Here is a 22,225-nt window from a genome sequence, read left to right as displayed (position 1 = left end):
GTATCCCAACCCACAGGAACCCCCACCCCATCCCTGAAAAACACAAAATCCTTAGTGAACCCTGTTCCAAAAGCCCAAATAAGGACTCTTTCAGGAGTCATGGTCTTGGTGCAGTCCCCAGTGAATGGCCCAAGGGAAGTGGCCTGAGGCCAGAGGGATCTCTTTGTCCTAGAGGCCAGAACAGACCTACCTTCTTGGTTGTCAGGATGCCTTGGTTGGTCTCTGGTTGAGTGTCGATGGTGAACCAATCCCCATCGTCACCTCCCACGATGTGGTAGGCGGCACGCCATGCTGGTGAGTTGGGGGAATCCAGATCAGTCACTGTCAGCCTCTGCACCTCATTGCCCACTGCATTCTCAGGCACCCAAGCCTCATACTTTGGGGAGAGAGGGACAGGACACAGTGAGATCGGAGCAGCTGGAAAGCCCCATGGCCTTTTTATATTTCTGGACCACTGACCTATAAAGACTCCCAGGACACACACGGATAGAAAGACAATCCCAACCATCAGTGTAGCTCTGAGGACAAAGCCACACATTCTGGACCTCATGGGAGCCTGAAGCTCGGAACTCTCCAGTCTGGGTACACAACCCCCAGCTATGCATAGCCACCTGGCAGAGAGCAGAGGCTCCAAGAAAGAAGGTAACAAGGACACGTGCCTCACTGTGCTGAGGGACTGGCCAGGAAGTTTGGGGGCAGGTAACTTCTGGGGAATTGCTTTTGGTTCTTTTTTAAAGTTTTAGTTTTTTTTTTTAATTAAAATATTGTTTTTTTCTTTTTTTAAGATAGTCTCATGTAGCTCAGGTTAGACCTGAATTTGACACGGAATGGAAGATGACCCTGAATTTCTAATCCTCCTGTCCTGCCTTTACCTCGCAAACATCGTAATTACAGGCACGTGTTTGCAGGGGTGAGAGGCCAACTTCAGGTACTGTTCCTTAGGAGTGGTCAACCGTGTCTCCTGACACAAGCCAGGGAGCCCCAGGAATCTTATTTCCACCTCCCCAACAATGGAATTATGAATGTGGGCCACCATATGTGGCTTTTTACTCAGGTCCTAGGGTTGCACAGTAAACATGTCACAATAGCAATGTCCCTAGGGCTATTCTTAAAGGAGGCCTAAATAACATTCCAAAGCTATATCTGTAAACACATGTAGGGGAAACATTTTTGACTTGAGATTTTTTTTTTCCTTTTCATTTTTGTACTCCATGTATGTATGGTGTGTGTGTATGTGTGCTGTGCTCAGTTTGTGAAAGTCAAAGGGTAAGGTCACTTTTCTCCTTCCGCCACATGAATCCTGGGATCAAACTCAGACCATCTGGATTCTTGTCCACTCTCCAGTTCTGGCACCAAGCTTTCTGTCCCAGGAGCTTTTTAGGCACTTACGGGCAGGTACAGACATGAGGTAGGTATGTTTTCCACACCAAGCCCCTGTATAAAGACCGGAAAGACCTGTACACAGATCATCTCCCCAAAATGTCAGAGCAATGTATCCAGTATTTCTCATTATCTCCAGTTCACAGATTAAGAAACCGGGCACCGAGAGGCCAGGAGATTTACTTGTGGTCACACAGTCAGCAAGTGACAGAACTGGGACTTGGCTGGTGGCAACATGGTCTGGCTTCAGAGAAGCAGCCAACCTTAGTCCTTTATGTGATGGCTCAGGGAGGAAGGAAGGGGCGTTACCTTCTGTGGCTCAAACTCTGGAGCATTGTCATTGGCATCAAGGATTTGCACTATGGCCTCTGCTGTTGTGGTAGAGCCCTCTCCATCCATGTCTGTGGCGTGGATGGTCAGTGTATACTCAGGCACTTTCTAAGGAGAATGGAGCAAAGGGTTCACTGTAAGTCGGATGTGAGAGGCCACTCACCAGGGTAATGAGAAACTGCCTTGGGGTATGGAGGTAGGAGCAGCAGCCCCTCCCCCCCTTCAGTGTTTTTCAATTCCTTGGCTCACCCCTTACCCACTTCTGGGAAGGGATAAGTATGTATGACTTGGGATGGGGGCAGCAGATAGCCCAATAGCCCTCTTGGGCTATCCTGGGGAAACCCAGACACTGCCCAACCCTCAGCTGCTCCACACAGGAACTTGGAATAAGGATCTAGGCAGAGATATTAATTAGGAAACAGAAGGTAATTCCAGTACCCACGAAGCTAGTTCTACTTTGTGGCGCACAAGGGACAAATCCAGGCAACAAGCAAACTAAATGAGCCGTTTGGACAGGAAATGAGAAAAGCTCCAAAGCCTGCATTTTACAGCTGCCTTCTCACCCCCAGGGGACCTAGCCAGCAGGCTGGGCAGCAGGCTACTAGCCCAGCAGAAGTAAATGCAGCAGCAGCCAAGCCAATCCAGGTAACCTGTGTCTCTACTGCCCTGCCTCGATCCTGGGGCAGCCATAGGAGCTTCCACTCAGAGTCAGGCCTTGTCAGGTAGTACCTTCCAGAGGAGACTCACCTCTCGATCCAGGCCACTGGAAATGACACTAATGGTCCCCGTGCTTTTATGGACGGTGAACATGAGGTCATGTGGCTCCTTTGGCTCCTGGCTATGGATGGAGTAAGCCACCACCCCGTTGTAAGTGTTGACGGCGTCGTCCTCATCTGTGGCTGTCACCCGCATTACAGAAGTGCCTGCCGGGGAGAGGAGACCACTAAGCACCTTTCCGTCAGCCCAAAGCCAGCCTTGCCTACTCTGGAACCCCGTGAAGTTCTGCCCTGCACACCAGAAAGGTCTCTCCCCTGCTGGGTGAACCCACTTGCCATCCTGTCCTTTGTCCCTGGAAAGTAGAGTCTCAGTTTAGACTGGCCACAGACCCATTCTTCCAGCAATGGGGTGACCATGACAGTGACTTCTGATCACAGGATACATACACATTTTGGGGGATTTTTTTTTTCCCTAAAAGAAATCTTTGTAGCTGGTGACTCAAGCATGCAATCCCAATTTTGGGAGGCTGAAGCAGGCAGGCCGCCTGTAAGCTCAAGCCTGGCTTTGACTACTGAGTAGGGAAACACTGTCTTAAAGAAACAATAAATCAGGATGTTGTTTTTCAGACACCACACACACACACACACACACACACACACACACAGAAACACACACACACACACTGCACACATACCACAGACACACAGAAACACACACCACAGACACCACACACACACAGACATACACCACACCACACACACACACACACACACACACACACAATGTAATGGTTCCAGCAGCCACAAGAGCTAACTGTGGGAACAGAGGCCCAAACAGCAGGAGAAGAAGACAGGATCCTTGCTCTTTAACTGAAGCCCCATTGGCACCTGGATCAACCTGCCTCTAAGCTTTCTGAATATAAGGAAAGGAAAAAGCAAAGTTTCATCTTGTTAAGACTGTTTTAAGCTAGAGCTGGAGAGATGGCTCAGTGGTTAAGAGCACTGACTACTCTTCCAGAGGTTCTGAGTTCAAATCCCAGCAGCCACATGGTGGCTCACAACCATCTGTTATGGGATCCTATGCCCTCTTCTGGTGTGTCTGAAGACAGATGCAATGTACTTATATAATAAATAAATACATACATACATCTTTTTAAAAAAAGAAGACTGTTAAAGCTAGCCTGGTCTACATAGTAAGTTCCAGACCAACCAAGGCACAACACAGTTAGACCACAACAAAAGACTTAAAAGCTGGGCATGGTGGTGCACACCTGTAATCTCAGCCATTAGAGGTGGGGACATGTGGTTTTCTATTGAGTCTAAGACCAGCCTGATCTACATGGTGAATTCCAGACTAGCCAGTGATTATACAGTGAGACCAACATTTGTTTTATCAATGTTGGTACAGGCTTGTACTCAAGAGGCTAAGGCACAAAAATCACAAGTTTGAGGCTAGCCTGGGCTACACGGGGAGATCTTGTCTTCAAAATATTTAAACAAATAAAAATCACTATTTTAATGGTGGGAATTTGTTACTGGCAATCTCTAGTGAACTCATTTCAGAAACTCTCAGCCAAAAAGCCCTGTGGTGAGCAGTCCTTATCACCCCAAACAAGAAGAGGACCCCCCTCTATCTTCTAGTACCTGTTGCTGAGCCTAGGAATATGAATCTATTCTCATCTCTTCCCTAGGGACGGCAACCTATTTTTTGTTTTCTTCAAATCACACTCTAAACCCCCCAAGTCCTGGCTGCGTGCCCCATGGCTGCAGAACTTCCGGCTAGGAATACAGACAGGATGTGTGTGTTCTCTCTCCCTCGTGTGCTGCTGGTGCCGGGTGGCTGAAGAGACAGGAAGACACATGCAGCACGGGTCCCACCCCTGAGCTGCGCCCTCAGTGGCATGTGCCATTTCTAAGCTTCCTTATATTTCAAGGTTGATGCGCCCATTTGGATTGAAGAGGTCATGCCTCTGGTCCCAGCCAGTAAAGAGACAAAGTCCTGATTCAAGCCCGAGTCTTTGCAGCTCCTAAGTCTGGCTGAGCCCAGAGCTTCTGTGAAGGTTTCGGATGTGAATACCAGAGCTCTGCCATGGGGCTGGCTTGACCAGAACCCATGGGCTGCATGGGATACGATGAGCCATGGGGGTTCCAGAACAGCCCCTTCCCAACCTTCTTACCAGGCATTACCCCCTCCAGAACAGCCCCTCTGAAGGTATCTTGAGTGAACTTGGGCTTGTTGTCATTCTGGTCTGTCACAATGATGGATATGTTCATGGGCTCCTCTACAGAGGCACCATTCTCAGAGACAGCGTGGCCAAACAGCTGTGGGCACAGAGGTCTCAGGTTAGCGGGTGTTTCCCACCTCCCCAGGTATTGTGGTTGCCTCAGAAAACATCAAAATTGGGAGCTAAAGGCTACTTACCTCATACTTGACAATCTTCTCCCTGTCCAACGGCATATTCAACAGAAGCCAACCCGTCTCCTTCTCTATGGTGAAGACTCCCTCAGGGGGGCTGTCTGCTCCAGGCCCAGTGATGCTGTAGAAAATCTTGGTGCCTCTGTCCTTATTAGATTTGAGCTAGAAGCAAAGGGAAATGACAGCTGACAGAGGGACAGGTGCCTCCCCCCATGGCCAGGAGCCTTCTGCAGCCCCCACCCAGCAGCCAGAAAGTCTTATTCTTAGGCCCTTGGACGATAAAGCCTGCAGACCCTAGAGTTGACCAGTCATACCTGATTCAGCCTCTGAGGGAAAGGCCCCTTGCCGTTCTCGGGGACCGATATTGGTGGCATCACCCACTCTCTCTTTCGTCTCCGTAAGATTCGCACGGGTGGGGCGCTCATCACATCCTCCCCTCCCTGCAAGCAAGGGTGTGAATAAGACGTTAGCTTTTGCATGGAAGGAGAAAGGGCTCGGCTGTGGCAGCACACACCCATACTCCCGGTGCTCAGAGGAGGCAGGAGGGTCAGGAATTCAAGGTCACCCTCTGCTACGTAGCAATTCGAGGCCAGCCTAAACCACCTGAGACCTTGACTTTTAAAAAGAAAAAGTAAAAATAACAATTGTTTGTGTAATTTTGTTCGTTTCTTTCCAAACCAGGGCCTCCCTGTATAACAGTTCTGGATGTCCTGGAACTGGTTCTGTAGACCACAGTGACTTTGAACTCAGAGATCCACCTGCCTCTGCCTCCTAAATGCTGGGATTAAAGGCATGTCCCACCACATCCAACAATTGTAATATTAACAATAAAGGAAAACAAAAAGAAGAGGAAAAAGTCCACTTTTTAAAAAATTTATATATATATATATATATATATATATATATATATATATATATATATTATACACACACACACACACACACACACACACACACACAAGGAATAATTTATCTTTATGCGTGTTTTCTCAAGAGGGATGAGCAGATAGAAACAGAGATTGTTAAAACAGCAGAAAGTTGGTTGTAGTGGTGGATGCCTTTGATCTCATTCAGATCTGTGAGTTGGAGACCATCCTTGTCTATAGAGTGAGTTCTACGATATCCAGAGATATGCTACAGAAGGGGGGAGGGGAGACATCAGGAAGTATGACCGAGCGCCTCAGGTCTGAAATTCTAGAAGTCCATAGAATTGGTAATCCTGTGTTGAAATAGCCTTCACCTGGGGTTAACCTGGACCAAACTGGAAGGGAGCAAGGTGATGAAGGTATCTACAGAGCCCCAGTGAGCTGCCTCATGGCAGCCCCACCCCTCCTCCCTGCTCATGGACTGCTTCTCTATCGCCCCCTATTGGCAAACGTCAGTCACTGCTCTGATTAGCAGTCTGCTCACAGCTGTGGTTAAGGATTGATTTAGTTCCTATTACTATAACAACAATGACTGTGGCCAGCAGTAATCTGAACATAGCACCTTCCTTTCGCCCTGAAAACAGACAAGACAATTTACCTGGACTATCTCCCTATTCAGCATGATGTCTCCATTGTCTGCACCGAGCATCTCATGTTCAGCCAATGCTACTGTGAGGAAGAGAGAGAGAGAATTAGAAAGCAGTCCCTTGACTAGATTAAGGACTACGACCTGGAGGCACCCCTGGTGGCCAGGCTTACTTTTCCTGGTTAGCCAGTGGTTACCAGTCTCGGTTGGCACTTTTACATGTGTTATCATTATTTAAAACATTTTTCCATTGGTATGTACGAGCATATGCCCCTTGTGTGCAGGGGCCTGTAAAGGCCAGAAGAGCCAGATGCCCTGGAGCTGGAGCTACAGGTGGTTGTGAGCCATGTGACATGAGTGTTGGGAACTGAACCCAGGTCTTCTGGAAGAATAGGACAAGCATTTAACCGCTGAGCCATCATTCCAGTTTAGATTTGGGAGAGGGAGGACTACCTCATCATCCCTTTGAGTGTCTGACTCTTGTGTGTCAAGCTGGAGAACCACGGTTGTGGACAGGTAGCTTTGTTGAGATACAGCTAAAGGACAGCATTCTGCAGGCTATCTGCACACAGCAGGCAACCTATCACCAAGAATGTGACGCTGTTACCCACAATTTGTCCAACTTCTGGTAACTTAAGTTGACAATAGTTCTTCTGAATTCTTCCTGCAAAGCTACTGCCTTCTATCCCCTCCTCCGAAGAGTTTGATTTATTTTTATTTTACACATATGGGTGTTGAATGTTTTCATTTTTGCCTGCTTGTATGTCTGCGCACCACAGGCATGTAGTACCCACAGAAGCCAGTAGAGGGTACTGGATTCCCCTGGTACTGAAGTGACAGGTGTTTATGAGCCACCACGTGGAAAGTTGGGAAAACCAACCTGGGTCCTCTGGAAGAACAGCCAGTGGCTCTTAACCACTGAGCAGTTGTAGCTACTAACTACAAGTCACTGGCATCTGCCCAAGCTTGCTGTTAGCCCCAACCCATCCCTTTTACTCTGTGTTGCTGGGAACAAGCCCAGGGCTTTTGCGAATGCGAGACTGGTGCTTTAGTAAGGAGCTGTACTCTCAGAGGGATGATGTGGAGATACCAGGTGCCTAATGTATGGCTGGTAGGGAGAGGAAGTGAACAACCACTGTGGAAAAGTCTGGCAGTAGGGCTGGAGAGAGGGTCAGCAGGTAAGAGTACCGGCTACTCTCTTTCAGAGGATCTGGGTTCGAATTCAAACACCCACACACATCATGTAGCCCTAGTTCCAGGAGATCTCACACACTCTTCTGGCCCCCATGAACACCAAGTATGCATGTGGTGCACAGACATTCATGCAGACGAAACACCCACATGCATTAAATAATAAATAAAATTTGAAAAAAAATTAAAAATGTATTCTCGAGGCTGGGCATGTCGCTCAGCGACAGAGTGTTGTCTAATATATACAAAGTCCTGAATCCAATTCCCGCTATTTAAAAAAAAAAAGGGTGTATGTTAAGATGTTCACAGCAACACTAGTCATCGTTGTCACGACTGGAAACGGCTGGTGTCCACGGAAGCAGCTTGGACAGAGACGCATTTGGGACAACTCAACCACAAGAACATGTAACCAGGGTAGGTTCAAGAAGCAGAAGCTGAGAAGCAAAGGCAGATACAAGGCAGGATGCAATGCTTGCTGGGGAAGAAAGACAATCCCCCACTAACAGCCAACGCTTGTAGTCTAGACAGACCCTGTAATAAAAGACAGAGCAAGAGGAGACAAACAAGCTTACTAATGCAGTCAGGATGTGTCCCATAGGCAAACCTCAGTGGACAGCATGGGGGGGGGTGTGGCTTAGAACTTTACACGTCTTCCACCACCAACAGTGTGGTTCAGAGACGTGACACACGGGGAAGCCATTACTGAGGCAGGAAGCTGTGGATGTAAACCCAGGAAGCAAACTAATGCTGTGAGATTTCTTTACTGATAAGAAGGGTTGGTCTTCAGAAAGGGTTTATAGCCTGACCTAGGAGGGCACAAAGAGCCTTCTCTCCTGTATGCTCACATCCACCCATCTCTATTCTCAGTGCTACGTATCAAATCTAGGTCTTAAGCCTGCTGGGTATATGCCCCCTCATTTTATTCTTATTATTTGTTTGTTTGTTGTTTTTAAGGCAAGGTCTTCCTACGCAGCCTTGTAGACCAGGTTGGCCTTGACCTCAGAGAATCATCCAAGGGAGCAGTGGGGGCTTCAAAAGTGCACCACCACACCTGGTTCTTTTGGTTCTTCCTAATTGCCCTTTGCTCGAAACAATTTATATCCACAATGCATTTTCCAGCAACACATTTTGGTTGCCTATGGTAGTATGACTCCACCGTGTGTGTGTGTAGCTGGAAACTGGCAGAGATTACGGAGGTGGATGAAGTCAGCGGAAGGGGCAGCAGGGCTTAACAACGAGCCACCTGCAGCCCACAGGAATTCAGAGCCCCAGAGCCCCAGAGCCCCAGAGGCCCGGAGCCCCAGAGCACAGACATCTATGCAGAATCCTCCTGGAAGATTGGGATGTGCGTGTGGGAAAGTGAAGATTGCTTAGAGACAGCCCTGCCTCCTTGACAATATCCTCTCTGAGGAGGCCTGGGCTGACACACTTGGTTTGGGGCAGCAAGGGAAGGGACCTGGATTTGATTCCATCCCAGAGAGCCCCAGGCACCATGGGATCCACAGAGTGGCCCTGCCTTTTTACTCTATTGCACACTTTTGCAGGCTCATCTGAGGAACGTTGCTTTGCCTTAACCCTAGAAAGACCAGAATGATTGATATGATAAAGACCAAGTCAGCTTAAATACAGAAAATATTGTGTGTGTGTGTGTGTGTGTGTGTGTGTGTGTGTGTGTGTGTAGCACACACTTACACACTTCCTGGGCTGTCTACCCAGCTGTGCAAAGTGACACTTGTAGGGCTTTAAAATTATACACGAACTCTTGTGCTAGGAAACAAAGCAATCAGAATTTGAAATGGCACAGTGTGCATGCAACTACGGACAAGGGGGGAAGCCTTGAAGAAAATGACCCTTTCCACGATTGCAAGTTACTTTTAACTCTTTCAACCACCCGGCCGTGGCTATGTGCTAACCATTTCTTTTCATTCTCTGTTTCTGGTGTTCTTTTTGGCTTCGTATGTGCGTGCGTGTGCATGCGTGTGTGCGTGTGCATCTGCGTGTGGTGTTTTCTTCAGTTGCTCTGCACCTACGGAAGCAGGTCTCTCACTAAGCCCAGAGCTCACAGAGAGCGACTTAGTCAGCTTGCTCCGGGGATCCTGTGTCTCTGTACCCAGAGGGCTGGAATTACAGATAGGCCGCTATGTCCATCTGGATTTTCATTATTTTACCATAATTACACTTGCATGTCTGTGGACATGTGTATCTCATAGCACACCATGTTGATTCTCTCCTTCCAACATCTGTTTTTTTTTTTTTTTTTTTTTTTTTTTTTTTTTTTTTTACCTCAGGCCCTCTCTTAGCTTTTATGTGTGTCAAATGTCAGAACTCCTGGCTTTATTTTTGTTTAATTTTTATTTATTTATTGTATATGAGTACACTGTAGCTGTCTTCAGACACACCAGATCCCATTACAGATGGCTGTGAGCCACCATGTGGTTGCTGGGAATTGAACTCAGAACCTCTGGAAGAGCAGTCAGGGCTCTTAACCCCTGAGCCACATCTCCAGCCCTCTATTTTGAGACAAGATCTTGTTATATAGCTCAGGCAGGCTTGGAATTCAATTTGAAGCCCAAGCTTGACTTCACGACTCTCCTGCCTTCATCTCCCAAGATTCTAGGATTTCAAGTGTATTGACTATGCCTGACTCCTGTATTATCTTGGATTCTTGCCCCACCCCAATCTCTACATCGAGATTCTCTGGCTCCTTGTACATTGTAATGTGGCTAGTGGAAGAAAAGGTCTCAAAAGAGGTCACTGGCCCTAATCCCATTGTTGCTAGTGTCTTTAGGAGAGATATTTTAGACACAGTATAGGCTATGTAATGGCCATGGAGGAGCTGGTCACCACAAAGCCAAGGAGAAGCACCTCACGAGAGCAAACCTTCCTTGGTTTCCAACCCTAAGCCACTAGAATTGCGAGACTCAATTCCTGTCCTGGCCAGTCAGCCAGGGAACTTTGTTCTAGTGGTCTTAACAGCTACGCTCCAGTCTCAATGATCAGGAATTCTCATTCTTCCAAATTACTGCTACTAGCCAACATTAACACAGTTTGCTTTTTAGTGTCTTTATTTCCATATGGGGTTCCCTGTAGTCTAGGCTAGCTTTGAACCTCTGAGCCTCCCACAGCCGTCTCCCAAGCACCTGGATTATAGACGTGTGCCATCATGCCCAGCTCACGGCTCCTTATTTCACCTTCATGAAGAAACTTACGAGGAGCATTTTAATGGCCATTTTTGAGTCTGGGAAACTGAGAGGTTACACAAGTTCACTGAAGTCAATGAAAATCCAAGTCCTTCCCAGACCAGTCTGAACTGAGTCATTTGCATAATCACCCAATCCTGGTCTTTTCTGTCTCTCTGAGAGCTTCTTCCACTTGCCACCACTCATCTACAGAAATAATAAGATTATTTTCATTTGTTTTTAACCGTATGTGTATGGCTGTTTTGCCCGCATGCATGCAGTATGTGAGGTGTCCAGGAGAGGGCGCCAGATCATCTGGAACTGGAGCTATGGGTAGTTGTGAGCTGCTCAGTGTGAGTGCTGAGACCTAACCAGGGGACCTTGACAAGAGCAGCGTAATTCTTAACTACTGAGCCATCTCTCTAGATCTCTATATTCTTATTTTTAAATAAAAATGAGCACCAGTGTCTTTTTTGTTTGTTTGTTTTTGGAGATAGGGTTTCTCTTTGTAGCCCAGGCTGTCTTTGAACTTGCTCTGTAAACCAGGCTGGCCTTGAACTCAGAGTCACTTGCCTCTGCCTCCCGAGTGCTGGGATTATGGCCTGGCAGAAGCATCAGTGTTTTGATGAAGAACTTGGGTTAATTTATTAGAAGCTTAGAGTTGGAAGAACAGCACTTGATTTCACAGAACTACCACAAATACCACACAGAGCAAAACCCCCAAACATGACTCTGTCAGCCACAAACAGCATCAGCTAGCATTCATCACCAGGAAACAAGAACTCCAAGGCCACATGACTTGCTTAAATCCAGACTGCTAAAGAGGAGAATTAGAATCAGAACCCAGGCATGGTCAGAAGTCTGAAGCCATGCTCTTCAGCAAGGCGCTTAACCACTGGAACACACTGCCTTGGTGCAGCCTGTGTACCTAAGATACCAGGCTATGAGGAGATCCTAGGACACACTGTTAATGCATCTTAAAGATAGACCAATATGGTTCCCTGCTAATGTTTGCATTTGTACTTTATTAAGTTGGTTGGTTTTTGTTTTTTTTTTTTTTATAGCAAGGGATATTAGTCAGAACTCACATATGCTAGGCAGAAATTTTGTCACCAAGCCAGCTACACTCCTAGTTTGTATCTGCACTGTCTCTGAGGGCCACAGTGGTTACAAGCACTTCCTGATCAGTCAGAGGAATGGAGTTCAGATGCCAGCATCTAATGTTAGGTGGCTCACAAACATCTGTAACTCCAGCTCCAAGGGGTCTGATGCCCTCGTTTGGCCTCTGTGCACACCCCCACCCTAAATAAAATGGAAAAACAACAGAAAACTGAAAAAAAAAAAAGTCTGAAAAGTGAAGAATAGAAATAGGCTTCTGGAAAGAAACCCCTGCAGCTAGGACAAAAATAAGACTTTTGGCCACAGACCCTTCTGGATCCCTGTGGGGGACTGTACCAGTTGTTGGAAACACTTAAAACACGCCAGGCACGGTATCACATGCCTGTGAGCCCAGCATGTGGGAGGAGAAAGTACAAGAATCATAAGCCCAGGGTCAGGGCTGGAGAGATGGCTCAGTGGTTAGAGCACTGACTGCTCTTCCAGAGGTCCTGAGTTCAAATCCCAGCAACCACATGGTAGCTCACAACCATCTGTAATGGGATCCGACGCCATCTTCTGGTGTGTTGGAAGACAGCAATAGTGTACTCATATATACACGAAATAAATAAATCTTTATTAAAAATGTACATAAGCTCAGTATATAAACTTTGCTGGCTGTAGTGTCAAGCCATGGGTGGCTATACTAGATCCTATCTCAAACCAACCAACATAAAAACGTGATAGTCACATTCCTGTCTATTCCGGCCTGACACGGGCGTGCCAGTGACGTCTTCTCACTGTCTGCAGTAGCTCGGTCCTTCCAGGTTACCCATCAGGGAACTAATGGCTCCCCCAATACTCAGAAGCCTTAAGCCTCGCCCCCCAAATCCTAAAATTTGCCATACCCACAAGGAGCCACTAACTTAGAAAAACCTCTTCCTATTAACTACAAAGTCTACCCTCAAGGAGCGTACAGCTCACCCTGCTGTCCGGTCACCTGCATTTCCCCCACTGGTGCATGGTGCTAGATGCTAGCATCTCAGTATCCAGGCTGTCCATTTATTCTCAGAGGGTTCAGGGTCTCATATGACGGATGTCTCAGCCCCACCCCCTGCACCCTGGCGCATCAGCTCCATCTCATACTCAACAGGAAGCAGAACACAACCCAGGGGCAGGAATCCGGGCGGGCAGGGGCGTGATTCAAACACCCACTCTGCTTGAGACATTCAAGTAAGTGTTTCCCACCCCAGTCCCGGGAAGAACTATCGCCCACAAGGTAGATATTATAGCTTCTAACCGACAACTCAGTGAACAAGAGGCTGTAGGGGTTACAGGGATGGAGGTGTCTTGAACTGTCTCCAGGAAACAGCATCAGAGAGAAAGCCCCAACTACACAGACAAATGGGGGTGCAGAAGACTTGTGTTGACATTTACATAGTAATATCTATGTGTGCACAATACATACAGAGGATCTATATCAAGTCCTAGATTCTATCCCTCAAATTGTGTGTTGTATATATGGGTGCCTTATGTATGCGTGTAGTGCATAAACACACATGTGGAGGCCATATTAATAATCGAGTGTCTTCTCTATTTCTACCTGTTGCCTTAGGGGGGAAAAGGTCTCTTACTGAATGGTAAGTGCCCCATCCCACCCCATTTCAGCTGGGCTGGCTGGATAGCAAACCCTCAGAATCATTCAGTCTCTACCCTCAATGCTGGCTGGGTTACAGGCACACACAACCATGCCAGACTTTTATGTGGGGGTTCAAACTCAGGCCCTTATGTCTGCAGAATAAGCACTCTCATCCACTGAGCCATCTCTCCCTGGTCCCTCTTTCTTTCTTTTCTTTCTTTTTTTTTTTTTTTTTTTTTTTTTTTTGAGATAAGGTGTGGCTGCCCTTGGACTTATTATGTAGGTTTGGCCTCAGACTTGTCCTTTTCCTTCCTCAGCCGGCCAGGTACTAGGGTAAGAGCTATGTGCAACCACACCCAGCTAGTTTTGTTTGTTTGTTTGTTTGAATTTTTAAAAAGAGAATGTGTGTACAACTTCATGCAGTACCTGAATAAGCCTGAAGAGGGCGCAGGATACTCTGAAACTGCAGTTACCGACAGTTGTGAGCAGTCGCAAAGGTGTCCAGCACTGAACTTGAGTCCTTTGAAGAACAGCTGTGCTCACACCCTCTGCACCTTCTCTCCAGTACTCCCCCTCTCCACAGCTAGTCTTTTCAAAACCACAGAAAAACCATCTCCCAACCTACAAGGGGGTTAACCTGCGACTGTGATTTACCTTAATGAAGTACAGAGAAGTAGAAGCCCAGTGCCCAAGAACACAGAAGAAAACTGTTTGTTGGGGTCTCTGTGGCTCACTGGGGAGGCAGAGGCTGGACATTTCACATACACACTGGCCTTTCTAGGGAAACTTGATGGCATCTGTGAGAACATGAGTCACTTTCCAAGTTAGGCATCACAGAGAAACTGCTGACAGGTTAAGCCCTGGGGCAGATCACTACAGTTTCCTGGCGGATGCTTCCTGGAACCAGTGGCTTGGTGCCACGGTCTCAAGGCAAAGCTGATCCCAGCTCTCCCCATCACTCACCCTGACTTGGCCTCACCTTCCTCAATGAAAGATGCCTATTTCTGGCTGTGGCGGGGTTGCAAGGCCATGTTTCTTAGCTAACTCACGGGGCATGAATGGGCTTGTGAGACTATCTTTCTGAGGAGAGTTGATGAGAACCAGGGAGCACATGATGCAACAGTTCAAACTTTAAAGCAAGGAAACAAAGGCCTTAACACAGTTCTGACTTCCACTCCCGCCCCAGGCCTCAGGCACTTGACGGCTGTAGCCTGTTTTCCCCACGGAGAAAAAAGAACTTGAGCCTGAGTCCTCTGAAGAAGGAAGAAGTGCCTGCTGGACCCAGGGGAACGGACGGCTTTCAGCTAGAATCATTCCTATAGAAAGTAACATGACAAGCACCATAAAAAAGGTAGGGGTCCCGTGTTTCTGCCCTAGATAGATTGGAGACACTATCTATCCATGGAATCTGGAGTCCCTGGCAGAGGTTCAAAACTCCTCTTTAAAAGTCATTCTGTGAGGGCTGGGCCTCAGATCCTAAAACCGATGCTATAAAACTTGGGCAAGAGCAGCCCAGCCTCTGGGAAAGAAAGTACGTTTCTTAAACAGATTTATGCAAGCTGATGGATATCCATTTCCCCTTAGGTCAGAAATGCTCAGACCCTTCTATCGCAACCCCAAGGAAGCACCCTTGAAAGGGATGGGGGGCGGTTAACATCCCAGACACAACATGAAGGTGCTACATAGTTCCAATGTCCAGTTCTGTTAGATGTTCTGGCAGAATAAAACCATTCATTTTTCTGAGGACTGAAGACCCCCAGTAATCAGTCCTGGTTAATTTATCTGCTGGTGTCGGGGAACTTACTAGATCACGGTGTGGCCAAAGTCTTCGTTTTAGTTTGTCCTGGATGTACCTTATAAAGTGAATAAACTTCTGGATGAGTAGGATAAGACAGCTCGGGAAAGAGCGTGTGGAAACGACCGGAAAGATCCTGGGACTTTTTCCTCAGTGAAGCTGCTTATAGAAGAAAACCCAACCCACTGAGAAAGACTAATTAAAGGCCAAGTGCTATAGACTATGGTGGAGGACCAGGCGCTGATGGACACTGCTGGGACAAGTGACAATAGAAACTGGCACTTTTCTATCACTTAGGAATCCATAAGTAAGCCCTTTAATCCAGGTATCCTGCCAGAGGTCATCCCAGGTGTGGTAAAAACTGGATCTCTGAGGATCCCCAAGCCTGCTGCTTAAATAGAAAAAAGAAGGACTCAATAACCTTTCAATGAATGCTTAATTAGGAAGTCTTATAGGCACTCAAATGTCTACACTATAGTCTCAACTACTATAAAAGAAACCCCCAAGGGAAACCAGTGCTCTACAAAGTGCAGGAAAGGTCACAAAGAGCCATTTATAGTATTCATCCAACAATTATACAATATTAATAGTTTCACACGGCACGGATCAGGAGAGATGAAGTCGTGCCCTGGAACCAAGAAGGCTCCCTAACCATCAGACATCTTCCAAACAAAGGGATACCAAGATGGCTGTCTGTGGTGGCACATTCTTCTAAGTACTAACAGCGAAGGCTAAGGCAAGAGGAGAAAGAAAAAGTGATGAGCAAGACTAGAACCGAGCAGACTAACAGGGAGAGGATGTAGGGCAGAGAACCATGCTGGGAATGTACCTCCGCTATGCACGCTGGGATCCCCCGTGCTTTTGACTCAGCAGCTGCCCCAGGGCATGCTGGGAGGTCCACCCCCTCACCAGCTTCACGAAAGTTAGTCTCTAGCACACTTGGGGTTCTGGGGCTTTTTCTCCAGAGCTCCTATAGTGGACAAGCCAGAAGTCCAGCATGAGACCCTGACACTGTTTTTGGGATGTTTGAAGGGTCTACAGTGGAAGCCATGCCCTCCTGGTAGTGGTTTTATAAACTCCTACAGGATAGAAATAAACCTCCTGCAGGATGTACGACCTCCAAAGAGTGAGGTTAGGTGGTAGATCACCCTTATTTCTACAGGATTTACAGAGAACCCGATGCAACCTGAGGCCCTCCGCCTGGAGTCCCTTTCCCAGCTACCATAGTCTGAAAGTGCGGCAGGAGAAACTTGGCTCTGGGCACTGACTAATGTGAGACTTGGACGGAAAGAAAGAGAGATGAATCGGAGAGATCTGCTTTTTTTTAAAAAAAAAAAAAAAAAAAGGTGTGGTGGTGCAAGCCTGAAATCTTGGTACTGGAAAAACCAAGACAGGAGGACTGCACAAGTTCAAAGCCAGCCGGGGAAACATGGTAGGTTCAAGGCCAGCTTGAGCTATGGTGTAAAAACCCTGTATTCACAACAAAACACAAAGACAAGCAGGTAAGTCATTCAGAATAGAAATCTAAAGTGTTAAAGTTGCTAGAGAGGATGTCCAAGTACAGTTATTAAAATATGGGGATTTATGGCTGTGTGTTCTTGTGTGATGTGTATGACAGCAAGCCAGCATTGTGGTAGCAGTTCTCTCTACCTTCCTGTGCGTCCTGGGGGCTCAACTGAGGCCGCCAGGTTTGCACAGCGAGTACTTTTATTGACATCTTGCAAGCTCTAAAGTTCCATTTTTAAAATGGCTTTTTTTTTTTTTTTTTTTTTTTTTTTTTTTTTTTTTTTGAGTCAGAGGCTGTTGTATCCCAGGATGGCTTCAAACTCACTGTATAACCAAGGATGTCCTTGAACTTCTACTGCTGCGTGCTGGGGACAAAATGCAGTTCTCTCATTTTTTATATTCCACAGTCCGTTCTTTAGGTATGTTTAGTGTCATCACAGTGACCCAAATGTTCAGAACAAATGTCACAAACACAGCTGATAAAACCATCAGTAATGACCCTAATGTCTAGAGCAAATGTCACAAACACAGCTGATAAAACTGTCAATAACTGTGTCTTTAAAACACCCACACTTTAAAGATGTGCATATCTTATATCTTAGCACTAAGGAGGCAGGGACAGGTAGATCTCTGTGAGTTCAAGGTTAGCCTGATCTACATACTAAGTCCCAAGCTAACAACAGTAACACATTAAAATTAAAATAAAATCAAACAAACAAAATTGGAAATGAACAAACACATCTGCTGCTGCTGGCCTCCATACATTCTACTGAGTCAGTTTCTGAGCGCTCATCCTGTGAAGGTGTCTGCACTTCCATGCATGTGGTACACATAAACTCATGTAGGCACACTGTTGTGCAGCAGCCCCCTAGTTCAAAACATTCCATCCTGCAGGAGAGCTCTTTGAGCAGGAGGGTAAATAACTCCTATATTCAAATTCCTTATGTACCTAAGGCTAGCCCTGGACTCTGAACCCTCCCACCTCTACTTCTTATTGCCCGGCTAATCTCTATTTAAAAACCGTATGTGAAAAGATTTTTTAGATTTATCTTATGTGTATAAACGTTTTTGCCTGTGTGCATGTCTGTGCACACATGTGTGTCTGGTACCATGGAGATCAGAAGAGGCACTGGATCTCCTGGATCTAGAGTTAAGAATGGTTGTGAACCCCATCCTGTGGGTATCAGAAGATGAACCAGGGTCTTCTGCAAGAACAGAGCTCTTAACTGCTAAACCATCTCTCCAGTCCCTAATATTTTTATTTCGTAAGTGAGAAACTAACTGCAGTGATTAGTTAAAGAGTCTGACCGAAGGGCAACCCAGTCCAGTGACCCTAGAACCTCAGCCCAAGCCCACATCTAACACTGCTGATGAATTTTATGCAAACTTCAACTATAGAAATTTGAAATGATCCCACAAAATCCCCCTTTGTGTGCAAAGTTTAAAGACACACAAATTTCTTGTATTGGGGGTAGGAGCGAGAGCTCAGAGGCTTGCAGAGGATGTGGGTTCGGATCCTAGTACCCACGTGGTACTCTTGTCTCCAGGGATCTGATGCAGATCTGACTTTCCTGGGCACTGGGCAAGTATTCCGTGTACTTATATGCATGCAGGCAAGACAATACACAGAACAAATAAATAAATCTTAAAAAGGAAATAGACCCCACAAATCCTATTTTTTTTTGTATTAAAAAAAAAAAAAGTAGGGGGCTAGAGAGATGGCTCAGCAGGTAAGAGCACTGACTAGTCTTCCAGAAGTCCTGAGTTCAATTCCCAGCAACCACATGGTGGCTCACAACCATCTATAATGGGATCCGATGCCCTCTTCTGCTGTGTCTGAAGAGAGAACAGTATACTCACATACACAGAATAATTAGATATTTTTAAAAAAACCAAAATGTAGAAAGGCACACAGTTGCCAGACTGCAGAGACTGTGGGGCTGTAAAGCCCCAGCCGCCCTGAGCCACACACACAGTTCACATTTGCTCATACGGAAACACATCTGAAATCCTGGGCGTTATGGATTACCTGAGGCCTTCTGGAATGCACCCTTGACATCAGCGAGATTATGTTCTGCGCAAGACTGTCTGCCACAGCGTTATCTCGGATTAAGAAAGAATTTATAAATCTCTTTCAAGGGAAAAATAAGACCCGAAGTGAATGTCTGCTTTAAAAATGGAAACCAACTTTTACTGGGCAAAAGGCCTGCTAACAGAAATTGAAGTCTAAAGAAAAAAAAATGTGCAGGGAGGGGGAATGAGTTTTCTTTCTTGTTCTGTTTGAACCACACTTTCAAGCTCTGAGCAGTCTTGGGAAACAATGCCCAAATGAATACATCTGCCAAATTACTTCTCTGCCATACAGCTTCATACTGTCTTGATTTTTGGTGATTTTGAATGCTTTCGAAACACTCATTGAGCCATTAAAAAAAAAAAAAGTTACTGTGAGAACTAATGATTTTTAAATAGTGCAGACGCCTTATCTTGGGCTTGCAGCAGAGTCTGCCATAAAAAGCTCGGTTTGTCTGGACAGGGGTTAAGATGCACAGTTCATTCCATCGGCTTCCGGCCGGCTGTCTTTCCTAATAAGGCGACTCCTGATAGATTTCTAAAAATCCAAACACTTCACAATTTTGGTGCTAACTCCTTCCCACCACCACATCTGTAAAAGATAAAACCAGAGGGCTGGCTCAAATAAATCATGTCCCGTCCACCACTGGAAGACTCCAGAGTGGTTACAAGCATGATAGGTGTGTGTTTCACAATCTGGAAAGGTGCCTGCTTCTCTAAGCTAACAAAGCAAGCTGTACAGTAATATGTATGTGTGACACAGTCCAGTTGTTTAAAATTCCTGTATGTGTGCTCATGTCTTTGTATGGTAAAAGATCTGCAATGGGACCATCAAGATGGCTTAGCCGATAAATGAGCTTGCTGCCAAGACTGAGGACCCAAGTTCAATCCCTGGTGCCCACGTTGCAAAAAGATTTCAAAACCCTGACTCCATTAAGTTGTCCACATACACAAATAAATGTTTTTTTTTTTTTTAATTAAAAAGGTCTACAAAATAGGAATATATTAAACTATTAACTTTGTTTGCCCATAGCAAGTAATATCCTGTATGTATTTATGATTTGCTGCTACTGACAGGGAGTCAGGCTGCTAAGTCCGCTGTGTCTGCTGAGATCAGTGTGGCCTGGGAAGTGGGGAGTTACTTTCCTGACTTTAGTTACCTTGCCTGTAACACAGGGTGATGGTACCTCTCCCTTAAACACTGAGCGTTTAATGAGCTAATAGTACATACCAAGCTCTTAGAGCCATGCCTGTCACAGAGAAAGTGCCACATATTTTACTGTAAAAATGTTTGTACCTAGGAGGCACATATGTACATGGTTTAATTAAAAACCTCAGGGGTTGGAAAGATGGTAGCAGTTAAGAGCACACACTGCTTCCCAAAAGATCCGAGTTTGGCTTCCAGCACCCGTACCAGATGGCTCCCAACTGCCTGTAACTCCAGCTCAACAAGGGTCCACTTTCATGTACATACCCACATACAGACACAAATGCATAAACTATACATGAAATAAATCTTAAAACAACCACTCAGCCCTGTATCAACGATATAAAACAACGTGTATGGGACAGGGTGATTAAAAGATAAAAGACTCCCCAGAGCATTTTAATTGTCAGCCAAACTTGAGAATTACTGGCTGAGAGACCAAAGGCAGGAATAAAACACTGGATAGAGGGCTAAGTCCAAGCTGGGGAAAATGTTAGAAAATTCTGGAATGGCATAAAGACCATAAAAAACAAGAAAAAAAGGGGTGGGGATGTTGAGAGTTAGCAGAGAAACTGGGCTGAGGGACTCCATAGGGAGAGGGCAGGGTGTGGGCCTAGTGTTTTGTTCTGGCTTGTGTGTAGGAATCCCACAAGCAGCTATTTACCTCATGCCTGAAGGAGCAAGACAGGGCTTGTCCTGTGAAGGTGGCTCAGCTAGCAGCCGCAGAATACCCAGGATGTGCCTAGGGGCACGGTACCTTTAGCAGACCCTCCAACTGTCCAATTGTCTAAGCAGAACCTTATCTCCTCAGAACCCTAGGACGTGGGAGAGGCATTTGGAGCCTCCAGGTCTGGAGCTGGGACTTAGAGGAACTTACCCCCATCACAGTTTGGGGTGAGCATCAAGACAGAAAGTTCCCCTTTCTCTAAGTGTTTGGGTGTATAGTATATGTCTATGCCTTCTGACCGGTTTAACACGAGTCTAAGGGAATTTGGGAGTGGGGCACACGTTCTTGCTATATAGACCAGGTTGGTATTAACTCGTCTTACCTTGGCTTCCAAGCACTGGGATTAGATCCTGTGCTATGTTATGTCCAGTTTAGATGGGAGGTCTTATTTCCCCATAAAATGACCAAGGTAAAGGCGCCTGCCTCAAAGCCTGAGGAGGATGCCCAGGACCCACAGGGTGGAAGGAGAGAACCAACTCCTGCAAGCTGTCTTCCGACCTCCAAGTGTCTGGTATGCCACACATGCACACATACATAACAACAGAAGACAGATCAGGAAAGGGGCTATGGTCCTCAAATCTGAGAAAGGAAGCCAGGCTTGGAAGACTATGCATGTAATTCTACCACCTAGGAGGCAGGAAGGTCTCCAGTTCCAGGCTAACCTGGGTTACATAGCAGTACTCTGTCTGAAGAGTTAAGAGAATCCTTTTAGAAATATGTACCTGTGCCCCATACACATAATCCTACTTGCTAATCATGTCTTCTCCCACTGATCTAGCTATACTTCCAGTTCTCTCAGGCAGTCTCTTTATGTATTTATTGAGACAAAGTCTTGCTATGTAGAGCAGGCTGCCTCGCCCCACAATCTTCCTGCCTCAGACTGTCAAGTATTAAAATTATAGGCAAGAATCATCATGCCTAGCTTTCGGGCTCCCCCTATTCTCCTGTTTCTGCCTTCCAAGTGCTAGGATCGCTGGCATGTGCCTCAATGCCTGGCCCTTAAGCACTCTCTGATGGGCAAAGATGGGATCCTCAGGTTAAGGGAGGGGGAAAAGGAAGGCCTGGGATCATATCTCTTCAGCCTAGAGTTCTCCATTCAAATCCTGAGGGGAAGCGATGCCCCACCAACTGACTGTGTGGCTCAGAGCCTTTTCCTCTGTGTCTAGTCAGTGATTGAAGCCAAAGTGGTGAGTCAAAGAACCAGTCAAAGAGAAAGAAAGTTATTCACCGGGCTTGCTTTCCAAGGATGAGGTCTTTCTGAGCAGCTCAGCAGGACCAGGGTAGCTGCAGTCTGCAGCCTGGGAAGCTATGGCAGTCTCTAGACCACTGATGTTGATGCTTCTGGTTTGGAATTTGGTAATGGAGGAGACAAGAAGGGGGTGGGGTCTTTCAAACTCTACTATTCAGGGCCAGGGGTAGGAGGTGAAGGCTGAGGAGAGGCAGAAGATAAATAGTCGGTAGC

General features: G+C 46.4%; 1 protein-coding gene across 2 annotated transcripts in view; it reads right to left on the bottom strand.

Moving 5' to 3' along the window:
* Positions 1-22,225, bottom strand: part of CDH3 (cadherin 3) — a gene marked incomplete at both ends in the record, with an annotated part of 42,476 nt that overhangs the window by 11,575 nt on the left and 8,676 nt on the right. The window contains 7 exons of one of the 2 annotated variants that reach the window (XM_080937299.1): positions 191-376; positions 1,690-1,818; positions 2,458-2,633; positions 4,604-4,748; positions 4,849-5,004; positions 5,157-5,282; positions 6,367-6,437. In XM_080937299.1, coding sequence (XP_080793425.1) covers positions 191-376; positions 1,690-1,818; positions 2,458-2,633; positions 4,604-4,748; positions 4,849-5,004; positions 5,157-5,282; positions 6,367-6,437 — 989 coding nt within the window. The remainder of the gene's footprint in view (positions 1-190; positions 377-1,689; positions 1,819-2,457; positions 2,634-4,603; positions 4,749-4,848; positions 5,005-5,156; positions 5,283-6,366; positions 6,438-22,225) is intronic. The other variant, XM_080937300.1, reaches the window with a different exon arrangement.

Source organism: Micromys minutus (assembly GCF_963924665.1).
Source record: "Micromys minutus genome assembly, chromosome: 24".
Lineage (NCBI taxonomy): Eukaryota > Metazoa > Chordata > Mammalia > Rodentia > Muridae > Micromys > Micromys minutus.
This window is presented reverse-complemented; position numbering and strand designations above follow the sequence as displayed.